The sequence below is a fragment of the Tachysurus vachellii genome, chromosome 25 (assembly GCF_030014155.1).
Source record: "Tachysurus vachellii isolate PV-2020 chromosome 25, HZAU_Pvac_v1, whole genome shotgun sequence".
NCBI classification, from domain to species: Eukaryota; Metazoa; Chordata; class Actinopteri; order Siluriformes; family Bagridae; genus Tachysurus; species Tachysurus vachellii.
Window position 1 is genome coordinate 5,636,178 of NC_083484.1, and position 23,648 is coordinate 5,659,825.

Here is a 23,648-nt window from a genome sequence, read left to right on the forward strand (position 1 = left end):
TTTAAGATTTGTGTACATTCTCGTAAGTCGTAGTTAACAGTATTGTTATACACGCTTCATAAATCGGCAGGATGATTTCTCACCTTTGCAGGCATAACTCTGAGCGCTGGAGCTGCAGGCAAGGAGAGGCATCAAGACTTTAGCCGTGACCTTCTTAAGAGGGTCCTGGAACTGGGTTTTATCATATCGCTGTGTGATCAAAGAAAGGAAAGTTGTGAGACATTTAACTTCGACTGGAAATCAATCAAAAGCGTGAAGAGGAAGATGTTTTGTAATCACAGTTTATGTAAGATGGCAAGAAAACATCACAAGCTCTGTAGGGTGTGGATGCACTACGTTTCCGTCGTCGTTTAGATGGCTGTAAAACAAGAACGCAGCTCAGTGAGCGGTTTTGAGTTTAAGATTTTCTAGATCATTAAATCTTGTTCTCATTCCTTCTGCTTTTATCAGCAAGGCACTAATAAAGAAACGAGTACAAAGGAAACAGTTCTCTAGTTCTCCGCACTGATGATTGGCAGCTTTGTGAGAAACTTTCCTGTGTAGGTGTCTGGTTAATGCGAGTACAGGAAACTGATAAAAAATCACCAGTTTCAGACTCCAGTTAAAAATAAACAACATCCAACGAATTAGGACAAGGTGCCGTCTCAAGGGACTGTTTGTTAGTTTTTTCCCCGTTCCCACTCACTCCAGGAGGAATTCGGTCCAATCCCACCTGCTCGCAGTTATTGCATGTACCTGCGTTCACTATTTTAACAAACTAACATTTGAGGTCACGAGTTTCCACATCCTTTGCAAAATCTGCAAAATGTAATTATTTTAAAAAGTGACTCATATGAACCAGTAAGTTTACCTACGCTCGATTCTTAATACTGTTTTGTTACCAAGACGATCAACAAGCATTGTTTTGTAAGCATTGTTCACTCTGCCCCTTTTTTGTCCAGCGTTTGTCGGACAAAAATCAAATTCTACGCATTCGTTGTTTTCTTAGCGTCTTCTGCATGTTTGACCTCTTTCTAACAGCTAACGCCGACTATATGACGTTAAGATCCATCTTTTCTTTTCGTACACAACTATTACAAAAAAATTAATTATTAAAAGAATCTTGAATCTTGAAGTTGAGGATAACTTTGAATTTATAAGTAATAATAAGAAGATAAGAAGTGTTATGCGTTCTTTACTAAATGTATAAAGATGTGTTGAACGGTTAATTTACCTCCTGATGTCAGTCAGTAAGAACTCACTTACGCCTGTATCAGTGACTATTAATAACACAGAGCATGTGTGCCTCTTTTTTTTTTTCTTTTCCCCCCGGTGTACAGCTTAGCTTTACCTCCAGCAGTACTTCACACAGCTCCTCTCCAGACTTGGAATTCAGGACGGCAGATAAAGAAGCTGATTTCTCTTCGCTCGTCGCTCTGGTCTTTGCCTCTTCAGAAAACAACACGCACAGGAACTGTGCAGACACGGCGTAGAGCGACGACTCTGAACCGCACCGGTCCACGCACACGCGGATGGTGTCTGAGGAAAGAAAACACGTCGACTGCAAACGAAAGTAAGGAGAGTGAGAGCAAGCTAGTGTTGCCAAGCCGCGGTCAGTAATCGGACGATCGATGAGAGGTTTTCATCGCGTTAATCTCAAGGCCGTTGGAGAAAATTAGAAACTGCGGAGACGTATTAATCTTAGGGTTGAAACTGAAGGGAAAATTAAGACCACCGGGATAACAAATTCTGTCTAAAGCGAGCAGAGTTTTGAGACTACGAGTCTATTAAAAAAACAACAACATGGATTTTCAGTACAGCTGTAATTGATCTAGTATTCAGTAGTTTCCGTGCAGCTGTAGGTGTCAGTATACAAGCGATACGTGTTGAACATTAGTTGCATTCCATCTGTCGCACAATCGCACACGCTCTCATACTACGGACAATTTAAAAACGCCAGAAAGTCTTTGGACAGGAAACCATAGAACCCTGAGGAAGCACAGTGAGAACATCACCCTTATGCTACCCTTAAACCCCCAGTTATATGCTTTACTTTCTTTCTTTTCTTTTTTTTCTAATCTAATTGCGGGTAGGAACTGAAATTGTGAAGTGAAGCGTCACATGAATAATCTATCTGGATTTGTCATACTTTATTTTGCATAGGAAGATGATGACAAGGGAAGAAGGAGGAGGAGGAGGATAAAGATGAGGACGAAGGAAGGAAGAAGAAGAGGAGGGGGGAGAGAAGGAAGGAGGAAGACGACAAAAATGTTTCCCGAAACAGCACGCGTTCGCTTCTTTTCATATTCAGTGCTTATGCACGTTATGCAGTCATTATGTAGCGTCAAGGTTTCCAGAGCAGCATCATGACCCTGAAGTCATCAGAGTTTTTATTTAACTTGTGGTATGAACCGAGGAGTTAAGACGCTTAGAACACCATGTTGTTGTTGTTGTTGTTGTCGTCTGACGGTGACAAAGCAATAAGGATCTGTAAAGTCAGAGGAGAGCTGGAGGCGAGGCAGTGAGCACGCAGCCCACCCACCTGCTCCACGACTATCACACACATCCATCAAATACTTAGACCTCTCCTTCACTTTCCCTCCTTTCTCATCCCTCCATCCCAATCTGTCACAAACAGCAGGAGCACAACCCACCCAGAGATAACAAGCTGTCTCTCTTCCTTCCTTTCTTCTGCTGCTTTCCCATTCCTGTCATTCAACCAGCCCGCATCCCTTTCTCCATGCCCTCTTTCTCTCTCTCTCATATCACTTCATCCTCCCTTCCTGGGCCCCACAGCTCTCTTCGTGCCACTCCTCCATTCTTTATCCGTTTCATAACCCTGCTCTGATTCCTGTCTCCAGAATTTACTCTCTCTTCCTGCGGCAGTCTTCCCTCCCGCCTTTATCGCTTTGTTACTCCTTCCTTCCTTCCTTCCTGATCATCTTTTTATACCTCAGATCAATGCGCTTCTCCTGTTCTTCCTCTCTCTTATATATCAGTCGTTCACGCCTCATTGTCTCTCACGTTCTGCACCATTTTGTTCCTGTATACTGTATGACACTTGTTCATAACTCATCCCTTGTTTCCTCCTCTTTCTTCATCACTCTCCTTCTCTCTGCAGCATCTCCCTCATCATCTTGTCTAGGTCTCTTTTTGCATCTTCTCTCACTCACCCATTATCCTTCGTTTCTTCTTTTCTTTTTCCCCTTTCTGCTTTCCTGTATCCCTTCTTTTCCTCTGTACCCAAACTTTCCCTTTTTTTCATGCCACTATTTCATCCCTTATTATCTTGCCATCACAATTTCATCATCAATCTTTTCTCAACTAGTATTTTTTCCTATACTGATCCCTCTTTCCTACCCCTCTGTTCCTCCTTTTAGACTAGAATTGCTCTTGTTCCTCCCTGCATCCTTTTGGATACTATTCCTCCCTTGTTCCCTACCCACATTTATCACTCTCCCCTCAGCTGTTTTCATCTCATGTCCACTTCTTTCATACTTTCTTCCCTTCTCCTGTGCCTTTTTCACCCCTAATCACTTCTCTCTCTTTTCCACTTTAAACTGTTCCTCTTCTGTTTCTCCTCTCTTTCATCCCTCACTATCTTCCCTTGCTTTTTCCATCCTTTCTTTCCGCTCTTGGGCTTCCCCTGTTCACACCACTCATTCATTTCCCCCTGTTTACCATTTGCCCCTTTCTTTTCTCCCTTGTTCACACTTTTAATCACTCTTCTCTCTTCAGCACTCTTTCTCCTTTCTTCCCTCTGTACTCTTTCAGCCTGCTTCCCTCTGTAAATAAAAAAACAAAACCCTCTCCATCCTTTCTCCCAGTCTGAACTAAATCGCTCCTTCTCACTTGTTCACATTCCTTCATCCATTGTTTACTCTCTTTCACCATCACCTCCCATCTGCTCCTGCTGAACTGCATCCTTCTTGTCATCATTCCTTCATGCATCTCCTTCATCACTTCTCTCTCTTCCAGCATCCTTTCTTCACTCTTCCACTTCGCCATCCCTCGCTCCGTTCCCTCCTTTATCTCTCTTGCGAGCCCCCCCCCACTGTAATCCATTGCCTCCTGCATCCTTTCTTTTCTCTCATCCCTCGCTCCCTCCCCTCATTAATCCCACATCACGTATCCTCACATCCCTCCTTCCTGCTTTTCTCCGCTCACCTGAGAAGCGCTGCCAGCGTTTCCCTAGAGCCCCGTGCAAATGTGGGCCGCATGTGGCGTGGTTCCTGCGCAGCAGACTCACCAGCAGCGTAAACACATCTGTCCAGGTGCGCAGCAGTGCATTCTGGGTATGCACATCTGAGGACACACAGATGAACGCTTATTCATCAAAGGTGGAGAATTTGGAAAAGAAATCCTGAAGCCTTAATGATCAAAAACAAAAAAATAATAATAATTGTTATCATTAGCAAATAAGGCTAATAAACATTTGGCATTTCTGTATAAGCCAAAGCAGTTGATACTGTTAAAAAAAAAAAAAACTCCATACATTAAGATCTAAAAAATATTTAAAAAAAAACATTTAAAAAAAGAGAAAAGGAAGAAGAGGGAGAAGAAGAAATAGGGATGAAGACAAATGCAAAGAATAAGGAAGGAGGAGAAAGAAAAAGGAAAAGACTGAAGTAGATTTGTCAGGTTGCGTGTTGATGAAGACTAAGTGGGAAGAGCTGGGGTATTTACCAAGGTGTGTGTGAGAGAGCGTGAGGATGGAGATGAGGTGATTCAGCAGAGGATTAATGAGCTCTGACTGGGAGAGACAGTCCTCACTGAGCACAACATCAGCCTGAACCAGCTTACACACACTCTGCACGTAACACATACTACTCAGCACCTGAGAGAGAGAGAGAGAGAGAGAGAGATGTAATGTAATGTGATGTGTGTGTGCATGCAATAATGTGTGTGTATGTAAGATACACACCTGGCTTCTGGCATCCTCCACGTCAGCAGGAAGGAGTTCAGGTGTGTTAAGCTCAGTCAGGCATCTCTCGATGTCCACTGCATCCAACACACTGCAATAAACACAGCGTACGCTAACACAGTAGATCTTACACACTCATGACTACAGTCCGTCTCATCTGGATCTAATTGTGGAGAACAGAAACTGAAATCTGACTATGTGAAAACAGCTCAATTTGGAATGGAGTTTTAAAGTAATGCTATCTAAAAATCTCCAGCTCGCCCCGACAAACACAAAAGCCGAGCCTACACCCACAACCTACACCTACCTGCCTCAGCCGTGTCCCTGACTTGTTCAGAGATAAAAGTAAAATAAGTCAAGGCTGTGGTTACGGTTCTAACTGTAGGTAAACCAAGGCTATAGCCTGGAACTGTGTGTGTGTGTGTATGAGAGAGAGAGAGAGAGAGAGAGAGAGAGAGAGAGAGAGAGAGAGAGAGAGAGAGAGAGAGAGAGAGAAAGAGAAAGAAAGAAAGGGAGCGAGAGAGAGAGAGAGAGAGAGAAAGAGAGAAAGAGAGAGAGAGAAAGAAAAAGAGAGAGAGAGAGAGAGAGAGAAGAAAATCATTATTTGTATAATAAACATTATATTATATTTAGTGTCGGGGCAATATGTCTGTCTGAGATGTTTTTTTTTATTCAATTATTTTACAACACAATGCTTTAGCACCTGTAAAAATACACAAAACTATCGTTAACATGAATATCAGGCTAATACGCTTATGACTTAAAGCTGATACGTTAGCTAACTAGTAGCCGACCAGGCTGATACCGGCAGGTACAGAATCATCAGCTCTGTCTCTCTGTCTCTGGTTTTCATTTAAAAGTATTTAGCAGTCCAGAAAATCCAGAAGACTGGAAATGATCAGAAGCATGATGAGAGGAGAGGTCTTGTGGAACCGTACACAAGTGTAATTTGAGACACAATGCCAGTGGACATACAGTGCCGAATTTCCTCTGCTGTTTACTTTGGTATTGCACCTTAACGGCACACTGTTATTTGTGAGGATGCACACAAGTGATGTGGCAGCCATACTGTACAAGTATAATCCAGCCTTTAGTGTGACAACTGACCCCATTCTCCCCTGACACTCCTCTCACACAGGTAATTGTCTCTTAATAGCGTTTACACTGGCACACAAATGCACACACACACACACACACACAACACACGCAAACAGCTAAAGTGGAGGTGGTATGTGGTTTCAGTTTTTGTGTGTGTGTGCGCGTGCATTTGTGTGTGTGAATGTGTGTGTATGTGTGTATGCGTGCATGTTTAGAGACCTGAGAATGCCCTGTAGGATGTGGTTCTCTTGGAGTGCGGTGTGTGTAAACTCCGGCAGAACACACAGCAGGTTGGTTAGTAATCCAAACACGGCTGCCAGTAGGTGAGGGGTTACTACAGAGATGCACTCTGATCCAGCTGCACACTCCTGAGACGGAGGCGAGTCTGAGCTGTCCGAGTCGCTCTGACCTACACCATAACACAACACAAAGCCCATTCAATACAAGACACGCTGTTTTCCTAGATGACATCAACTGTTTATGGGTTATTACATATTCATGTATGTAAAAAAAGCAGCTCAGCCAATATGTCAGCGGTTTCCATGGTTACAGCTAATTTTAATTAGCATAGAATAGCAGATAAACAGATTTGAGTCAGATTACACACATTGATGACATCACACAATGATTAAACACACATTGATGTGAATTGGCCAAGCAAACACATTCCATCTCTTGCGATATAAAGAGACATGTGTGTATAGTAAGCAGGTGTGTGTTAGAGAGAGAGAGGGAGAGAGAGAGAGAGAGAGACCTTGTGTGCTGAGTCTGTTGAATGGAGGCTCCTGTGCTGCTACAGAGGAGGAGAGGACAGGAGAACGAGTGTCACTCAGGAGCTGGGCAATAAAGAAAAATGAAAAAAAAAAGAAGAAAGGAAACAACAAATCACACACACAATAACTACAAACAAACAATTCCCAAAAAAAGTACAAATGACAGTTATTATAATTATAATATTTATTTTTTAACATCGACTGACCAAAGTGCTAGAGGTGGAAATGGACCCTGAACCCTGAGCGTGATTCAGCACAGCTGTACTGCCTCTCCACCGCCTCCCAGACTCATCAACATCTGTCACACACACACACACACACACACACAGTGAGCACATCCTACATATCGCATTGTAATCACATTCTAACAAATAGTAAGACAAATTTAGATAATAATATTTGCTTATATCATGTTTGGCTGCATTAAATTTCCATCCTCATGGCTAAAGTCAAGGACTAATGCTTTGAGAGGAAGCACATTTCAGAAAGGGTAACTGAACACACACACACATACACACATGTATACCTACCAGCAGAGGCGCTGATGGGCCATGGGTGTGTGGGAGTGTACCGCCCCATGTAGCAGCTCCTCACCATCTGACTCACATGATCAAAAAAATGGCAGTGATACAGAAGAGCCTGCAGAGCTGGTAGACCCACCAATGACACGCCTGATCCTTCATCATGAACACATGGGTTCTAGAGAGAGCGAGAAAGAGAGAGAGAGAAAGAGAGAGAGAGAGAGAGAGAGAGCGAGCGTGAGTGAGAGAGAGAGAGAGAGAGAGCGAGCGAGCGAGCGTGAGTGAGAGAGCGAGAGATATTTGTAGAAAGTGAGTGACAAACAGAAAGAGTGATTCCAATCAGAGAGAAACAGTGAGAGAGAGAGAGAGAGAGAGAGAGAGAGAGAGAGAGAGAGAGAGAGAGAGATAAACAGAGAAGAAAGTGTGAAAAGGAATGAGTGGAGGACAGACAGAAAGAAAGAGAGAAGAGAGTGAGAAACAGTCAGAAAGAGAGGAGAAGGTGAGAGCCAGAGAGAAAGAAACAAGAGAGAGAGAGAGAGACAGCATGAGACAGAAAAACTGAAATGAAACTAAATAAAAGAGAATATTTTCATGATGTATTTAATATTATGTTGAGTTCAGTAGTTTAGAGCTAACAGCACTGTGGCATTGGATGTACTGTAGATGGTGACTGTGTGGGTTCAGTTGGAGCTCTGCTGAAAAGCACATGACACTCAGTTGAAATGACCATTTGACTTTTTAGCCCTTGGAAATCAGTGCAGTGGAAACAGACGCAGCGTGCGACTGTCTGCTCGATTCCACCTGCCATGTTGCCTAAACTTTTCTTCCAACCTTTCCCAGGAACTTTTGTTTATTTCTAGCCTTCCTCTGTTCTCATACCTGCCAGAAGCAGTCTTTGGCCTCCGCTGTGTTGGCAGGCATCGGCATCACAAGCAGGTTTTGTAAAAGAAACGCTGCCTAAGTAGAGAGAGAGAGAGAGAGAGAGAGAGAGAGAGAGAGAGAGAGAGAGAGATCACTCCAGTCAGCAATGCTGCCATCTTGCTGTAAGTGTTTGCAAAATGAAATCCAAACACAGGTGTGAAGTCAAATGATGCTCTGGATCAGGAAAAGCTTCCTTATGGCACATCGTGTGCTGGTCTGCTTCACATAAACAAGCTTTAGGTGTAAATTAAAAATAGCAAGATGTTATTACAGATTATTAACATTAACAGTAAATACCAAAAAAAATAAAATAAGTGTTTAAAAAAATAAGCAGGCTGCGATCCCTAATTTTAGCATCCTAATATACTCCTTATACAAGTTCCATTACAGAGAGAGAGAGAGAGAGAGAGAGAGAGAGAGAGAGAGAGAGAGAGAGAGAGAGAGAGAGAGACAGAAAGAGAGATGGAGAGAGTGAAAGCCAGACAGAAAGAGAGATGGAGAGAGTGAGAGCCAGACATAAAGAGAGATGGAGAGAGTGAGAGCCAGACATAAAGAGAGATGGAGACAGTGAGAGCCAGACAGAAAGAGAGATGGAGAGAGTGAGAGCCAGACAGAAAGAGAGATGGAGATTAGGAGAGACAGACAGTTCCATTATAATCCATTTTTGAATTGTACATTAATTATTTCATTTAATCTTTTTATTTTATTTATTTAATTCTATAAACTCTTTATAGAAACTTCACTCAGAAGCAACATAAATTATTGAGCTTTATTATAATCTCTACATACAGCATCACTTCATAACAACTGGCCATAATCTGAAGCTGCGTCCCAAATCACACACCTATCCACTATTCAGTGTCATTGTGTAGTACAGATAATGTGAGCACTGCGACCTGAGACTATATATACACACACACACGTGTATACACACCTCTCGACGCACCATACTGCACTCCTGTCTCTCCAGCAGGATGTTGATCAGCGTTGCCCACAAACCGCCTGAGATGTTCTGGCAGCTATTCGACAACATCACACAGCCACTTTCTAACGAAGAGAGAGCCGCACCCAGTGCCAGGCTGGCACAGCGCACCTGTGTGCACACACACACAAAGTCAGACTTGGCAAACATTTTAACTGCCGCTGCTTTGTGCTCATTATGCTCTTCATTGATTATCAAAGCTCAGCTTAAAACTTTCCTGTTTACTCAACAAGATCATCTCCACACACCTAACTAAGTCTCTACATGTGTGTGTGCATGTACATCAGTCATACCACCACTTCGTCTACACACAAACTAAACTGGATTAAAAAAAAGCTGTTTTTTCCTTTCATTTGTCACAGTCTGTATGTAAGGTTTAAATGGTAGGTGTGCCTAATAATCTGGCTACATAGTGTAGGTTTAAATTCTTGTCTCCGCCGAATGTGTGATTCTTTCTTATTTTGTGAAACAAGTTGGCACAAATCAGTCGAGATGTATGAATATAATTGTGGATGCCAAATATAAAGATGCAAACTTAAGAGTGTTTGTGTGTCTCACCTCTGGGTCGCGATCCACCCACAGTGGGATTAACCAAGCGAGGCCGAACTGCGCGGAACACGGATCATCAGCACTCTGTTCGGGCCCCAGAGACCAGAGTGGCATCCAGTCCTAGAGAGAAAACACACACACACACACAACTTTACATTCTCTAAATATATATACAGCAGAATCCAAACGTCCGAGTCGGCTGCCAAGAACGGTTTGTGTTTCATTATTCATCAAAACCATCAAATGTGCTTTCTCCTCTGCCTTTCCTTATTATTCGAGATTGTACCATTTAAAACGGAGTTTGGTAGAAACACATATGAGAAGGTCCTGTTTGTGCATTCTAATAGTTTCTAAGTTTCTGCATGTTTTAAGTGGTAGCAGGTTAGCAGAAAAAACATCTTCCCCACTGTGTGGATTAATCTCACAGCTACGAATGGCAAATACATATTTAATGAAAATTCAAGGCTTCACTCCAAACAAACAAGGACATGACTGGATAGTTCACGTAGGTAGTAATGACATTAGGATATAATTATTTTCTGCTCTTTGTGAATGTTCCATTAATATTACAGTAGCTTTGGGGTGCAACCATCAATCTTAGAGTCAAAATACCTTCTCCTTGCTTTCAGACATCATCTCATGGGACAGATGAAGCAGGGAGATCACTGCGTTCTTGGTCACACCTTTTCCCATAAAGGACATGGCGTTCCCGCCCCACTCCACATAGAAAGAGGAAATTACCTGTAGGGGAAAATGTTTTACATTAGTGTAGATGATTGAAGCCACTATAATTTATTTCTGCATGCACATATTAGGCTACAAGTCATAAAACACGCGTTAACCAAAGAAGATTTACCTCGAGTAGGCCGTTAAGGTATTTCCGGCAGAGTGTGTGTGGCTCCATGCTGCTTGTGTGAGTGCTCCAGCCAGGCAGAGCGGTGGTGTGTGCCATGCTGCGTAGAGAACGCTCCAGAGAGGGAAGACCGTAAAAACGTGGGGCATCTGAAACACGGAGACACTGCAGCAGACGCACTGCAAACTCTGCTGCAAATGGCCCGGAGAGGAGGATACACATCCTGAACCAGTAAAGGGGGGAGAGGGGGAGAGAGAGAGTGAGAATGCATTCAGTCCCTAATGGAAGAGAAAAAAATTATTAAATGTTCAACGGATATGTGAGCGCCTGACCAGGATGATGTGGTTTCTAAAGACGAATGAATGGAGGCGTGTGTATGCGGGGCCCGTCGGAGGTACGTGTATGCGGGGCCCGTCGGAGGCATGTGTATGCGGGACCCGTCGGAGGCGCGTGTATGCGGGGCGCGCTGGAGGTGTGTGTATGCGGGGCGCGCCGGAGGCGTGTGTATGCGGGACCCGCTGGAGGTGTGTGTATGCGGGACCCATCGGAGGTGTGTGTATGCGGAACCCATCGGAGGTGTGTGTATGCGGGACCCGCTGGAGGTGTGTGTATGCGGGACCCATCGGAGGTGTGTGTATGCGGGACCCGTTGGAGGTGTGTGTATGCGGGGCGCGCCGGAGGTGTGTGTATGAGGGACCCGTTGGAGGTGTGTGTATGAGGGACCCGTTGGAGGTGTGTGTATGCGGGACCCGCTGGAGGTGTGTGTATGCGGGACCCGCTGGAGGTGTGTGTATGCGGGACCCGTCAGAGGCGAGTGTATGCGGGACCTGTCGGAGGTGTGTGTATGCGGGGCGCGCCAGAGGTGTGTGTATGCGGGACCCGTCAGAGGCGAGTGTATGCGGGACCTGTCGGAGGTGTGTGTGAGACGCAGCAGCAGTGTGTTGAACAGCGAGGTCAGTTCTCTTTGCAGTTGATGTCCACAGTATTGAATCGTAGTGTGTCTCTGAGGGTCCATGTGAGTTTTCACATCCAGCAGCAGGTCCAGCAGGATGCGTGTGTCCTACAAACACACAAAAACTCCAGTCACTTCCTTCCACCTCACCTGACCTCTGCATGGAATTAAAGCTTTTCCTGTCACCTGTTTCAGCAGTAATTCCAGAAGCCATTTCAGGTCTTGATCATCAGAATCAGCTTGACGTTGCTTGAAGAAAGTGTTCAGGAAGGATATGACGTCCGCTAGCAGCATCTCGTCCTCGGGGCAAGCAGGTTTCACTCGGAGAAATCTGGACGTTGGTGGGAAAACACATCATGCAGAAAAGGTTTTAAAAAATATAATAATCATTTTTAAAAAAAGTGTATGCAAATGAGTGTGTGTGTGTGTGTGTGTGTGTGTACCTCTCCACAGCTCCACGCCAGCTGAGTTTCTGCAGTGTGCCCTTGGCGGAGTGTGTGCTGTCATTAAGAGCCAGCTGATCAGTCAGGAGATACAGGTGTTTTCTGGTCAGAGCAAAGGTGACCCCGGTGTGTGATCTGGCTGAGCGAATGGCATTAACACACTCTTGAAGCCCTGCTCTCGTATCACACACACGCACTGACATGACCTGAGACTCCGACATCACCAGATCAGCATGAAACCTGCAGCAGAGCAGGAGAAAATGATGAGCACGGGAAACCTAACGAAAACATTAAACATCACTTTTCTATTTTCTCTAGTAAAAATGATCAATCGTTTTATAGTATACAACTTATTCATGTTTATATTCGTATGCAATATTTAATAGCATGTTCTCAATGTAGTCATACTGACGTTATTTAAGTGCGGACGACAGACACGTTCGGTGACTTGTGTTTAAAAGCAGCGTCGATTAAGATCCGAGATGTGAGTTTCCGACAGCGTCTAAACCACAGCCCTAATACAGGTTCTCGTTTAGGACGATAAAACTTAAAAAGTTTCAACTTTGTTGTCATGTGCAAACACTAATACATGATACATGTACGAATGAGAAGATGGCAAGCATTGACATCGGAGTCTAGCATGTTTACTTTGGAATAAAATAAAAAATCCTGGTTGTAATCGTCACATTAATCAATTCTTAATTAATTATTGTTCAAATTAACAACACAGCTTGCTGCTTAGAAAATGGCACTCGATCAAAATAGCAGATCAAAATACTGACATTTACTTCACTGCATGACAATGACAGACTTTTTAAGACCTTGCTTACGAACTCTTAACCAAAAAGACTGACTGGTGAAGTGACATCAAAATTCAACTAACTTTTATCCCTTAAAACATTTCAATTTTGTTCAATCTCAAAGTTTCAATGCTGGCATGATTTGATGGACGGATGGATGGACGGACAGATAGATAGACAGACAGACAGATAGACAGACAGATTGACGGACAGACAGACAGAGACAGAGACAGACAGATAGATAGATAGACGGACAGACAGACAGACAGACACAGACGGACAGATAGACAGACAGACAGATGGATAGATAGACAGATCGATAGATAGAGCAATATAAAAATAAATAAGATAGAGCCTCGACATAAACCTATAAAGTACATAAAGATGATGTGTGTAAATAATCGAGAAGCAAAAGCACAGTATGTAAAAGACTAGGAACTGCATCTGATCCATTCACCCACCACATGCACGCATGCAAACGCCCCGACGCACAAACACATTCCTGTGTCAGTGTCGCCTTCACAGTGACCTATATGACCCTGAAGCCACTGATACCCAGAGTGAGCAGTGTCTTACTCAGGTGTGTAAGCTGTGTTGTCTCTCGGGTGTGTGAGCAGCGCGTCTGTGCCGCAGTGCCAGGCCCGGTTCCAGCTGAAGCTCAGCGCCTCCTTGGCAGCTCTCAGCTCCATCAGATCAGTATAAAGAGGCAGAACGATGCAGTTGGGACTTACAGCGTGATGAGACGCAGCGTGAAACGGCAGGTTATATCTGCACAAAAACAAAAGGACATTTTATGACCGTATGAGCTAATGTTAATGTGGATACCTGTAGTAGTGGAAAAAGAGGGTGTGGTGATGCCACAAACAGCACAAATACAAAAATTGTCATTTTAAACCTTTTAAAGGATTTGATGATTGGAAACTCGATTTGTAACGTAGAATATCGGATGTTCAGTGACAGAGGAAGAAACTAAACCCATCAAGTTGTGGCATTGTCGACGTTCCAAGAGTTTGGGATTTTTTAAGTCTCGAAAGATCTGGATCTTACCACAACTCAGCCTTCACTTTTAACGTTTAGGTATATAAACGGCATCATTTAAAGTTATTATTACTCTTTATTACCATGCTGGAAGGATTATTCACGTATATAAGGTATAGCGAAGAGGACAGCGTCCCAGTCATTTAATCTGTGCTTTGCAGAAGCTTGAACATCTCTCGGTGTTGAGATTAGACTGTGTTTCACTTGAATGCCAATTAATATAAAAAAAAAGCCACTGCTATGAAGCAGTATTCCTGTGAAGCAAATTTGTTCGTTATAACAAACTGTCATAACTGGAAGGTTTTTCACATTGTGCTTACCTTCTGATGATGCAGACCGGCAGAGAGAACGGAGTGAAGGCTGTGTCCGTGTCAGATTTTCCAGTACTGATGACAAATACAAAACATGCATTAACCCTTCATGTATTAAACTCAGGAAAAAAAAAGAAAAGAACATCTTTAAGAGGTAATTAAAGTCACTTCTGTGGCTCACTATAGTGTAGTTTGGCAAAAAATGTTTGTCAAATGTTTTGGTAAATTCCATTTAGTTGTTGTGGAGCATCAGGAAGTATTCAGCAAAAAAAAAAAAAAATAAATAAATAAATAAATGTTCCAAATTGATGGGGGGGGAAAAAAAAAAGAATAAAATCCCGAGACAGTTACACGTACCAAACGTCGACCGTCGCGATCTCGTCAAAAAGCAGGAAACAGATCAGTGCTGCAGCTTCAGTCACGTCTCTCTGATTGGCCTTCATCAGCAGAGAGGCTGCGAAAATGTCAATTAAACAAGACATGATAGAGTAAATGTACATTCTCTGACACAGAGTGGACTCAACAGCACAGATTACAGTGGGGGGTGGTGGAGTGCAATCGTGCTGTCGCTCTGAAATTATTCTTTTTAGATCGTTCATGAATCGTTTGGATATTTAAATCTCTTCTGAATTTCTCCATTTCCAGGGGTTAGAGATTTGATTTCTGCCTTTGCCCTGTGTGTGTGTGTGTGTGTGTGTGTGTGTGTGTGTGTGTGTGTGTGTGTGTGTGCATGTGTGTGTTTAGAGTCATGGCTTCAGGAAGTGTATTAAGTGACTGAGAAAACTGTGGGTTGTGATGTCCTGCATGTCTGTATGTGGACAGACCGTCTGTCAGTCATGTTATAGCCACCTCACAACGCCCCCTACCTCTGGCACAATCTCTAGTCTGCTAAAAAACATGACTGAACAGTAAGTTTCTCTTCCTGTGAAAAAACTACTCTGTGCTTTCTAAAAACTTAACGGAAATGAACCTAATAAAAATCAATAAATATTGGCATTGCTTTTCAAAGGTAGAGGCGGAAGATGGGGATGAAGCCAAAAAATGCTAACAATGCTCATTAAAGCACATTAAAGCTTATTACAAATAAGGTGACGCGACCATTTAACAAGTCAGTTAAAGCAGTTAAATCTCTTGTGTTTGTGGAGATACAATTGTGTGGCTTTATGTAATCTGAGCAGAAATAATTTAGGGTATAGAGTCGAGTATTTGGACAGTAACACAATCTTCCCTCTGTACACCACCACGGTGGATTTGAAATTAAGCAATCAAAATTGTAGACAGTTTTCACATGGTGCCTTCATGTTCACGGGGTTCAAACGGCAGGTTCAAGGTTAGATACGGCCCGATAAATTATTATTAATTCAAGACAAATAAAGGAGACCAAAGTGCCGGAGTTGACGCTGATATTATTTACTACGCAATGTGCTCTACAGTCTTTACATAAGTAGATAGTGTGTAGAACATCATTTGGGACACCGCTGAATGTTTATGAATTTTAGAAGGGTAGTAGGAAGGGTAGTAGGAAATTCAGGAGTTGGCAAATCAACAATTTGGTCCATTCTTAAAAAAAAAAAAACAAATAAAAAGGAAAGTACTGGAGAGCTCAGCAACTCCAAAAGGCCTGGGAGACCATGGAAGACCACTGAAGTGGATAATGGCATAGTTCTTACTTTGGTAAAGAGAAACCCCTTCACAAGTTGTAGCCAAGTCAACACCACTCTTGAGAAGGTAGGTGTATCATTATCAAAGTCTATAATCAAGAGATGTCTTCATGAATGTAAATATAGAGGATTTAGCTGGAGATGCAAACCGCTGGGAACACTCAACAACAGAAAAGCCCAATTAGACTTCGCTAGAAAACATCGTAAACATCTTGGACAAGTTCTGGAACAAGATTCTTTGAAAGCAGGATTAACTGTGTGGCTGCCAACGGAACTGGGTCACTGGTGTTTACTGATGTGCCTGCTGATAGAAGTAAAGGGATGAATGTTGAACTGTAGAGCTATAGCGCAAGCTCAGATTCAGTCAAATCTGAATCTGTGTTGTTGCAAAAACAACACTTCAGAGTACGGTTGGATTAAAAACAGACAGTGAAAGCAACCTAAGGCTTTTTAAGGCAACGAAATGGAATGTTCTTGATTTTCACTTTCCGAAGCCTGAAAGCTGAAGCCAGAAAGACCCTCAAACAAGCAGCGACTGAAGGTGGCTACAGTAAAGGCCTGAAAAATCACTTCAAGAGGGGAAACTCAGCATTTGTTGACGTCCAGTGGAATCAGAATGTTTTGATTGCAAAGTATTTGCATCCAAGCATAAAAAAATCCTTATATTTATGTTATGTCTGTTGCAATTAATTCCGTACTTCCGAGCGTGTTTAAATCGCGTTAAAAAAAAACCCACTCTACTTCTAAAACTATCTATGTTTAAAGTCTACACTTTAATCACCATTGCTTCAAATCAATGTCAAGTCTATTGTGCTGGTGTATGGAGGCAAAAGTACAAAAATGTCTTACTGTCCAAATATTTGTAAATGTGACTGCGTTTAAAAACTGTGCAGAAAAAAAAAGAGAAAATACAACAGGTCTGCGTTTAAATTTAGTGAACATCAAAAATTCGTGTGTGTATTTTTCTTGCATTTCAATTTTGAATATTTTATATATATATATATATATATATATATATATATATATATATATATATATATTTTTTTTTTTTTTTATTATAATGTACATTAAAAATGATCAAATAAATATCGGATGGGTCCAGGAAAAATAAATAAATAAATAATCCTAGAAACTTTTGACTTTAGATCGTTTTAAGTATTTGAAAAATGCTAAGAAATCACTGAATTGTGCTGCTCTATGTTACTCAGGAATAATGCACGGTGTAATTTATACCTTGGAGTAGAGTGAGGAGGAAATCTGGTTGCTGAGCCAGAGTGTGACGCAGAGACGGATCGGCGTACACTAACTTCCTCAGCATCGTAACGCTCGGCTCAGACAGATGTTCGACAGACTACAGGAGGTGAGAGAAAAAAGAAAAGAAAAAAATAAATAAACCTGTAGTTTGTTTAACACATTGTCTGATTTGCTCTGACAATTAGACAGGCCACAACATTAACCATGTACATTTAGTTTCCTATAACCAAAATCAATACGCCATAAACAACGTTCGGCTAACTTCCGCTTTTCTATCGGTTAAGGTTTGTTTAAACTGTTGCACATGATTCTTTTTTAACTTAAAGTAAATCTACAAAAAAACCTTGGAATGAACATATTCATGGTAATCGGTAAAACATGACAAGGCGTGCGGTTATGAGAACACGATCGACGACAGCATGGTGTGATGCAGCCTGATGAGAAGCGGAGATACTCCACCACCCCTAAAGCTGATTATTTTCCCATCCTGCTTTAATCCTTTTATACGGCAGCAAATTACTGGCAATTACATTTCTTTATTAAATAGTAAAAAACAGTCTTTTGAACACTTTTCTGAACTGGATTTTTTTACAATTTTGTTTCATATATTAACTGAATTTAAAATTGCTTTTGTTTTGACAACTTTTTTTTTACATAATTCTTTTTAACTTGGAAAGAAAAGACGGCCTGCGAGGTCAAGTGAGTGTAAAATAATTCTAATAATAATAATAAGTCTAATATCTGTCAAGGCAGCTTGTCACGTTAAGAGAATCCTGCTATTTTTGACAGCATTAGATTGGAGATGTTGAGCGTCCATGTTACGTGTTTAATAACTCTAACCTTAAAAACGAGAGAATTAACGTTAAACCTGCTGTGTGAATTCCAACCAAAATCAAAGAAAATCGTTGGAATAATAATAATAGTCATGATTTTGGGAAAAATATTTACAGTACAGTCTTAAATCTGATCATTTAATTCAATCCAAACTTATTTAAGGATCTCTGTTATAAGGTGAAGGGAAAATAACAGCAAAAGTATAGAGATAAGCAGCACGTGTGACGGTGTAACGTTCCATAAAAATGTTAAGTAGCTGCAGAGGCTTATCAGATTGTTGTGTGTGTGTGTGTATATATAAGTGCCAGACATTATGAACATTATTCCCTGTAATTAGCCTCATTAGCAGGGCAAAACACTCCGCAACACTGGCAGTGTAAAGCCTGGGGAGGCCCTCGTCATACGACACACTCTAATTAACTCTGACTGACATTATTAGCTCAGAGCTGTTCCATGCTCGGATCTCTCGCACCTCTTCTAAATGTCTTCCCAAATATTGTTTGTTTTCACCCGCTGAATAAAAGACTGGTCCTTTGTTTGAACATAAAGGAAATAGTTCATATCTGTCCATGTTTCCTGGTTGATATTTTTGCGTATTTTTACTTGTAGGAGAGAAAGAAATAAACGGAAATGATCGTATGTTACCCCTCCGTGTCTGTTCACGCTGTCTGTAATTAAAGACACAAGCTTGTCCGTTAGTCCCTGCTTCTTCAGCACAGTGTGCACTGCAGTATCTAGGGGAAAGAAGAAGAAAAAATAAAAAAAATAATCTATACTCCAGTTACATCCACAACGTGATCCAATTTTTATACACTGGAGTAGAACAGAACCTCAGCGAAAACAAGCTTCCAGTTATCACTTACACTAGAGCAGCTGTACACAACTGTTCACTCACCAGCCTCTTTATGTTAACAAGACAGTTTTTCAGGTCAGGTCTGTGTCATGTTTGGGGTTTTCCAGTGTAGGAAAACCAAAAAATTTGAATGTACACTGCTTCAAAGGGTTCAAGCCTCAGCACTGCCAAGCTTCCACTGTTGGGCCCTTGAGCAAGGCCCTTAACCCTCTCCGCTCCAGGGGCGCTGTGTCATTGCTGACTCTGTGCTCTGACCCCAACCTCCTCAGTTGGGATATGTGAAGAAAAGAATTCCACTGTGCTGTAATGTACATGTGGCAATAATAAAGGCCTCCATGCGGATAAATTCATTTTCATTCATTCATCTATGACTGAAACAAAACTACCGGCACTGGAGACTCCTTGCATAAATGTTAACTTTTTATCCCTTTACAGTTACATTTAATATTGTAACACATATTAACATATCAAAGAAGTTCCTGTTGTCGCTTTCATTATAACAACAATACCTAAGAATCCTTTCTCTCACTTCGCTCAATTTTTCCTCTCACCTTAATGTAAAGATAATAAATAATACAAAGCAGCTTGTCGTGTTACTCAGAAGGTCCAAAGCATCCTGGAGACTGTTAGAAAGCACAACTGCTGAAGACTCCTTCGGTTTTCAGTAGTGTTTGACTAGATGATGTACCTTTCAGATTCCTGTAAATTGGCTTCAATTCAATATCAGACACTTGTGTAAGCTGTTTACATGAACGCTTGAGTAAACAGGTGATTTCTAAAAATATGAGTTGCTTTTCAAACAATTACATGATGTCCAATAAAAAAAAGCACAAGAAAATTCATTTTAATATCAATACTACGCTAAGGTAGATCTTAAACTGTATCTAATTATAGCCCTTCCGCTTCACACCAACCTATTTATACGTTCGTAGCGCACACACTTCACAGAGCGTCGAGTGTTCGCAAGCAGGAGTGTGTGTGACTGAGTAAGAGGAAGAAGACAACATGATTCTCACCCTGCAAAACAACCACCAGCTGCTCGGCTGCCGATCTGCGCAGGACCATATCCACCGTCTCCGAGGTAAAGATACTGAAAAGCTTATTCACACATTCCACCTGTGCAAAGAGATGGAAAAGAAAAAACCCACACAAGGCTATTAAGAGCTATGTGTTTAAGAGTTAATTGTACTGTTGTGTTTAACTAACACAGCTATGTTCTGGGTCTGAATTATATATAAAATGGAGATTTTTAATAATAAAAATGGAGAGGAGCTGAAAATTGAATAATAATAATGATAATAATAATAACAATAACAACAATAAATTATTATTGTTATTATTATTTGTATTATTATTATTATTTGTATACTACTACTACTACTACTACTACTACTAATAATAATAATAATAAGAAGAAGAAGAAGAAGAACAATAATAATAACAGCAATAAACAAATAGAATAAAAGATAGAATAAATACACAAAGACAAAAGCAACTGTATGACTTCACAACAATTCCTTTAACCAACTAGACACTCAAAATAAACACAAACCACTGGAATGTTGTGTAATGTTTTTGTGCTGTACTGGACAATTCTACTGGGAAATCATCAGGTCTCAGGAATTATTCCTTTTAGAAATGACAGGTACTCATATTTTTACAGCAGCAATAAACAGACATTTAGAGTTAATACAAACTCTAAAAAAAAAAAAAAAAAAGTAGCTTCTTAAGGTCATACGCTGTATTTCTGGGAAATAGGATTCGAGGTCACCTTAAGATAAGACTTCTTGGAGTCGTCTAGTCTGACGTCCACGTGTTTGTCGGTGACGTAGAGAGACGGCAGAGCTGACAGGTACGAGCTGTCCACAGCAGCCTGGGACGTTCTTTTGTCTTCTGAGCTGACCAAATGAGGTGCCAGGTGTTGAGCTGCTGTGCTTCTCACCCTTTAAAACACAAACATGAGACGCAGTGTAATGCTACATTTAAGCGCACGCAGGTTGGTAGTGAGGTTTTATGATTTAATAAAAATTAAAAAAAAATTTGGAATGAATATTGTTTTCGTAATCATGATAAATGCTATCATATCTTTTCATATAGGGTTAAAGGATACAGCTACCATGTACTGGATCACTGGAGCGAAGCTGCTATGCTGTGTTAGCAGTGATCGAACTGTGATTTACAGTAGTATCGCCAAATATTGAGTCGTTCCCTTATGAACTGATATTATATGGTGTCACACAATATCGCCTTGGGTTTACACCCCTCCCAGGTACCACAGTCTATAGAAATTCAATATTTCTCATGCAGGTGCTGATAGTACCTCACTTTCAGTTTGAAAATTTCTTTTTATTACCTAATCAATATGTGGTTGGAGAACATAGATGCCTCATCAGAAAGACAAAGTGACTGAAACCCCACAGAAGCGCATCTAACTAAATAAGAACGTGCCGCGACCCACAACCACCACTTTTCTACTTTTTTCCCCTAATGAGCTGCTGTACAGAATCCAAAATTGGCGGTTAGTAGAACTCACTCGTGTTGTTTGGTGAAGAGCAGTCTGATTACGGCGCGGAGTCGAGTCGCAGAGGAATAGCCCGTGTCTCCAATCTCATCAGAGAGCACACTTCTCAGCAGGACGCTGTTTCCCAGGGCATCCTCCGTGCCCGCGTAACTCTAACACAGCCGAAAAAAATCATGAAGATGAATAAATATGCTTTGTGGAGATGAGAGAGTACTTTAAGCACGTTTTATTGACAGAACGAGTGTCCTCAACAAAATAAATCAGACGTGGCAGGACTATGAATATTCAATAGCTGTGAACGTTTTATTGCCTTTTAGCAGGAAACTTGTTTAAAGCAGAACACTAAGTTACAACTGAGCTTCACAGTGTTAAAAGATTAAGACTACTTCTGAATTTTCCACATCATCTTGTTGTGAGCTCTGTATTACTTCTGTGTGTGTGTGTGTGTGTGTGTGTGTGTACCTGCAGCACAGGAATGACCGGGTAAAGTGCTTCATTAAATCTACTCCAACTCAACGCAGTCATCATCAATCGTCCCTTTAGCAGGTACAGAAGAAGATCCTTGGCAGCCGAATTCACCTTTTGGATCACACATAAACCAAGCTGATGGCTCTATGATGTCAAGCTTACAAACCGTCTCATTCAAACAAGGCTCGGCACGACGTAACGGACGCACTGATATGTCGTTTCCCAATGTCAAACATTACATTGAGTGTGACCTTCGCTGCCATTACACAGAGAGCATGGCTTTATTATAGGTTTATGAGCCTTACAAAACAATGCGTCAACATAACCAAACATTCATCTTGGCATCAAAGACGGCTTCTCGTTGGCTGCTGAGGAAGTGGAATCTCACCTCTTTTGCTTGATCGTGAAGGCCGAACGCACTGATTTCGTAAAGGACGCGAGGGTGGAAGAGGAAATGCACACCGCTGCAGATGGATGAAGCTGATCTGGACACGTTATGAACCCCCAAACACTCCTACAGGGAGACAGAAACGTAAACATGCTTTATTCGTTTGAAATTCGAAATACGATTATCCAGATTCTCAAATTCGATTGGTCAGAGGGTGTTGATTTTTTTTCTGTTACAGCAGCACTGACAGTAATTCCAGCTGTAATTAAAATGGCATGTTTTATTAAGGAATCATTCTAATGCATTATGGATTCTATTGTAACAACAAAATCTGTGGAATTTACATGGAAGTCTAATTATCAAAGCATTTAAAATGATTAGTAAGTGTATGTTTTCTTCAAACCCCCATTGTATGTTATTCCTATAGTTCTTCCAGGGTTCCTCTAGGTATTCTGGTTTCCTCTGACAGTCTAGAGACAAATTGTCTAGTATGTGTGTGTGTGTGTGTGTGTGCATGCACACACTTGCACCCTGTGATGATTTGGCACACCATTCAGGGTGTCCCCTGTCTTATGCCCAGAGTCCACTTGGATAGACTCCAGAAAATTCTTAGAAATGTGGGCATTTCCCCTTAAAATTAAATCGAAGATCCTAGTAATATAAGATCAAAGTTATTCAGCTCTTAAGATCAGGAAGTGTTTGGAGTTGTGAGGAGGACTTTTAAGATATTTAAGAGGTTTAAGAGGTTTCTTTAGCAGAGTAGAAAATGGCCGTAAGGTAAAGAGGGAGAATAAATGTATTGTATACAAAATAGAATAATGACAGTGAGGTAATAAGATGATGCAGATTAGATTGTGGTGTTATGGGATTATTTTTGTGACCAATCATATTAGAGAAATCATCTCCAACACAGTGGAGAAATGGCATGTATATTCTGCCGCTATGGAATTTACAGATAAGCTAACGTCGCCAAAATACCACAGCAGAAACAATATAATTTGGCACTGACATTTCTGCGCTGTGTCAGAGATGTTTACATTTACATTACATTTACTACATTTGTAACACACATATTTATCGTATCTCTAATATGATCGGTCACGAACGTAATCCCTACACGATACAGTCTCAAATATCATAAGAGACAAAGTGAAGGCTTATAATAGACCAGATGTGATCCTTTTTTCTTTTTTTTTATTGGACAACCAATCACAGACTTCAAAAGTACTTAGCACCGGGTTAAGCCCCGCCTCCTCTCTAAGATTTGGCTCTGAGATTGGTCCTGAAATCACTCTTAAGATCAGATTAAGATACAATAAAATGGCTATAAAACGGGGACAATTATTATAAATCAAAAGCCATTCTAAATATGTGAGTTTGAAGTTTGGCTTTAAATGAAGGCAGGACAGTGATGCCAGGTAACTCAAGGTATTCCAGAGCTTAGGACCGGCCACTGCAAAAGAAAGATCACTCCGTTGTTTACACCTCGACCGAGAGACCTCTAGTAAGTTTTGGTCAGCGGAAC

At 41.3% G+C, this 23,648-nt stretch overlaps 1 protein-coding gene across 3 annotated transcripts in view; it reads right to left on the reverse strand.

Moving 5' to 3' along the window:
• Window positions 1-23,648, reverse strand: part of rttn (rotatin) — a 51,429-nt gene that overhangs the window by 12,091 nt on the left and 15,690 nt on the right. For all 3 annotated transcript variants that reach the window (XM_060861793.1, XM_060861792.1, XM_060861791.1), the window contains exons 15-41: window positions 22,124-22,249; window positions 21,730-21,846; window positions 21,280-21,419; window positions 20,518-20,689; window positions 19,763-19,862; window positions 18,539-18,627; window positions 17,039-17,156; window positions 14,502-14,598; window positions 14,154-14,219; window positions 13,372-13,563; window positions 11,996-12,235; window positions 11,739-11,883; window positions 11,506-11,660; window positions 10,604-10,823; window positions 10,360-10,488; window positions 9,757-9,867; window positions 9,151-9,309; window positions 8,175-8,252; window positions 7,305-7,473; window positions 6,981-7,072; window positions 6,756-6,837; window positions 6,221-6,410; window positions 4,904-4,994; window positions 4,666-4,816; window positions 4,147-4,284; window positions 1,331-1,518; window positions 84-189 (exon numbers count right to left, since the gene is read on the reverse strand). In XM_060861793.1, coding sequence (XP_060717776.1) covers window positions 84-189; window positions 1,331-1,518; window positions 4,147-4,284; window positions 4,666-4,816; window positions 4,904-4,994; window positions 6,221-6,410; window positions 6,756-6,837; window positions 6,981-7,072; window positions 7,305-7,473; window positions 8,175-8,252; window positions 9,151-9,309; window positions 9,757-9,867; window positions 10,360-10,488; window positions 10,604-10,823; window positions 11,506-11,660; window positions 11,739-11,883; window positions 11,996-12,235; window positions 13,372-13,563; window positions 14,154-14,219; window positions 14,502-14,598; window positions 17,039-17,156; window positions 18,539-18,627; window positions 19,763-19,862; window positions 20,518-20,689; window positions 21,280-21,419; window positions 21,730-21,846; window positions 22,124-22,249 — 3,661 coding nt within the window. The remainder of the gene's footprint in view (window positions 1-83; window positions 190-1,330; window positions 1,519-4,146; window positions 4,285-4,665; window positions 4,817-4,903; window positions 4,995-6,220; window positions 6,411-6,755; window positions 6,838-6,980; window positions 7,073-7,304; window positions 7,474-8,174; window positions 8,253-9,150; window positions 9,310-9,756; window positions 9,868-10,359; window positions 10,489-10,603; window positions 10,824-11,505; window positions 11,661-11,738; window positions 11,884-11,995; window positions 12,236-13,371; window positions 13,564-14,153; window positions 14,220-14,501; window positions 14,599-17,038; window positions 17,157-18,538; window positions 18,628-19,762; window positions 19,863-20,517; window positions 20,690-21,279; window positions 21,420-21,729; window positions 21,847-22,123; window positions 22,250-23,648) is intronic.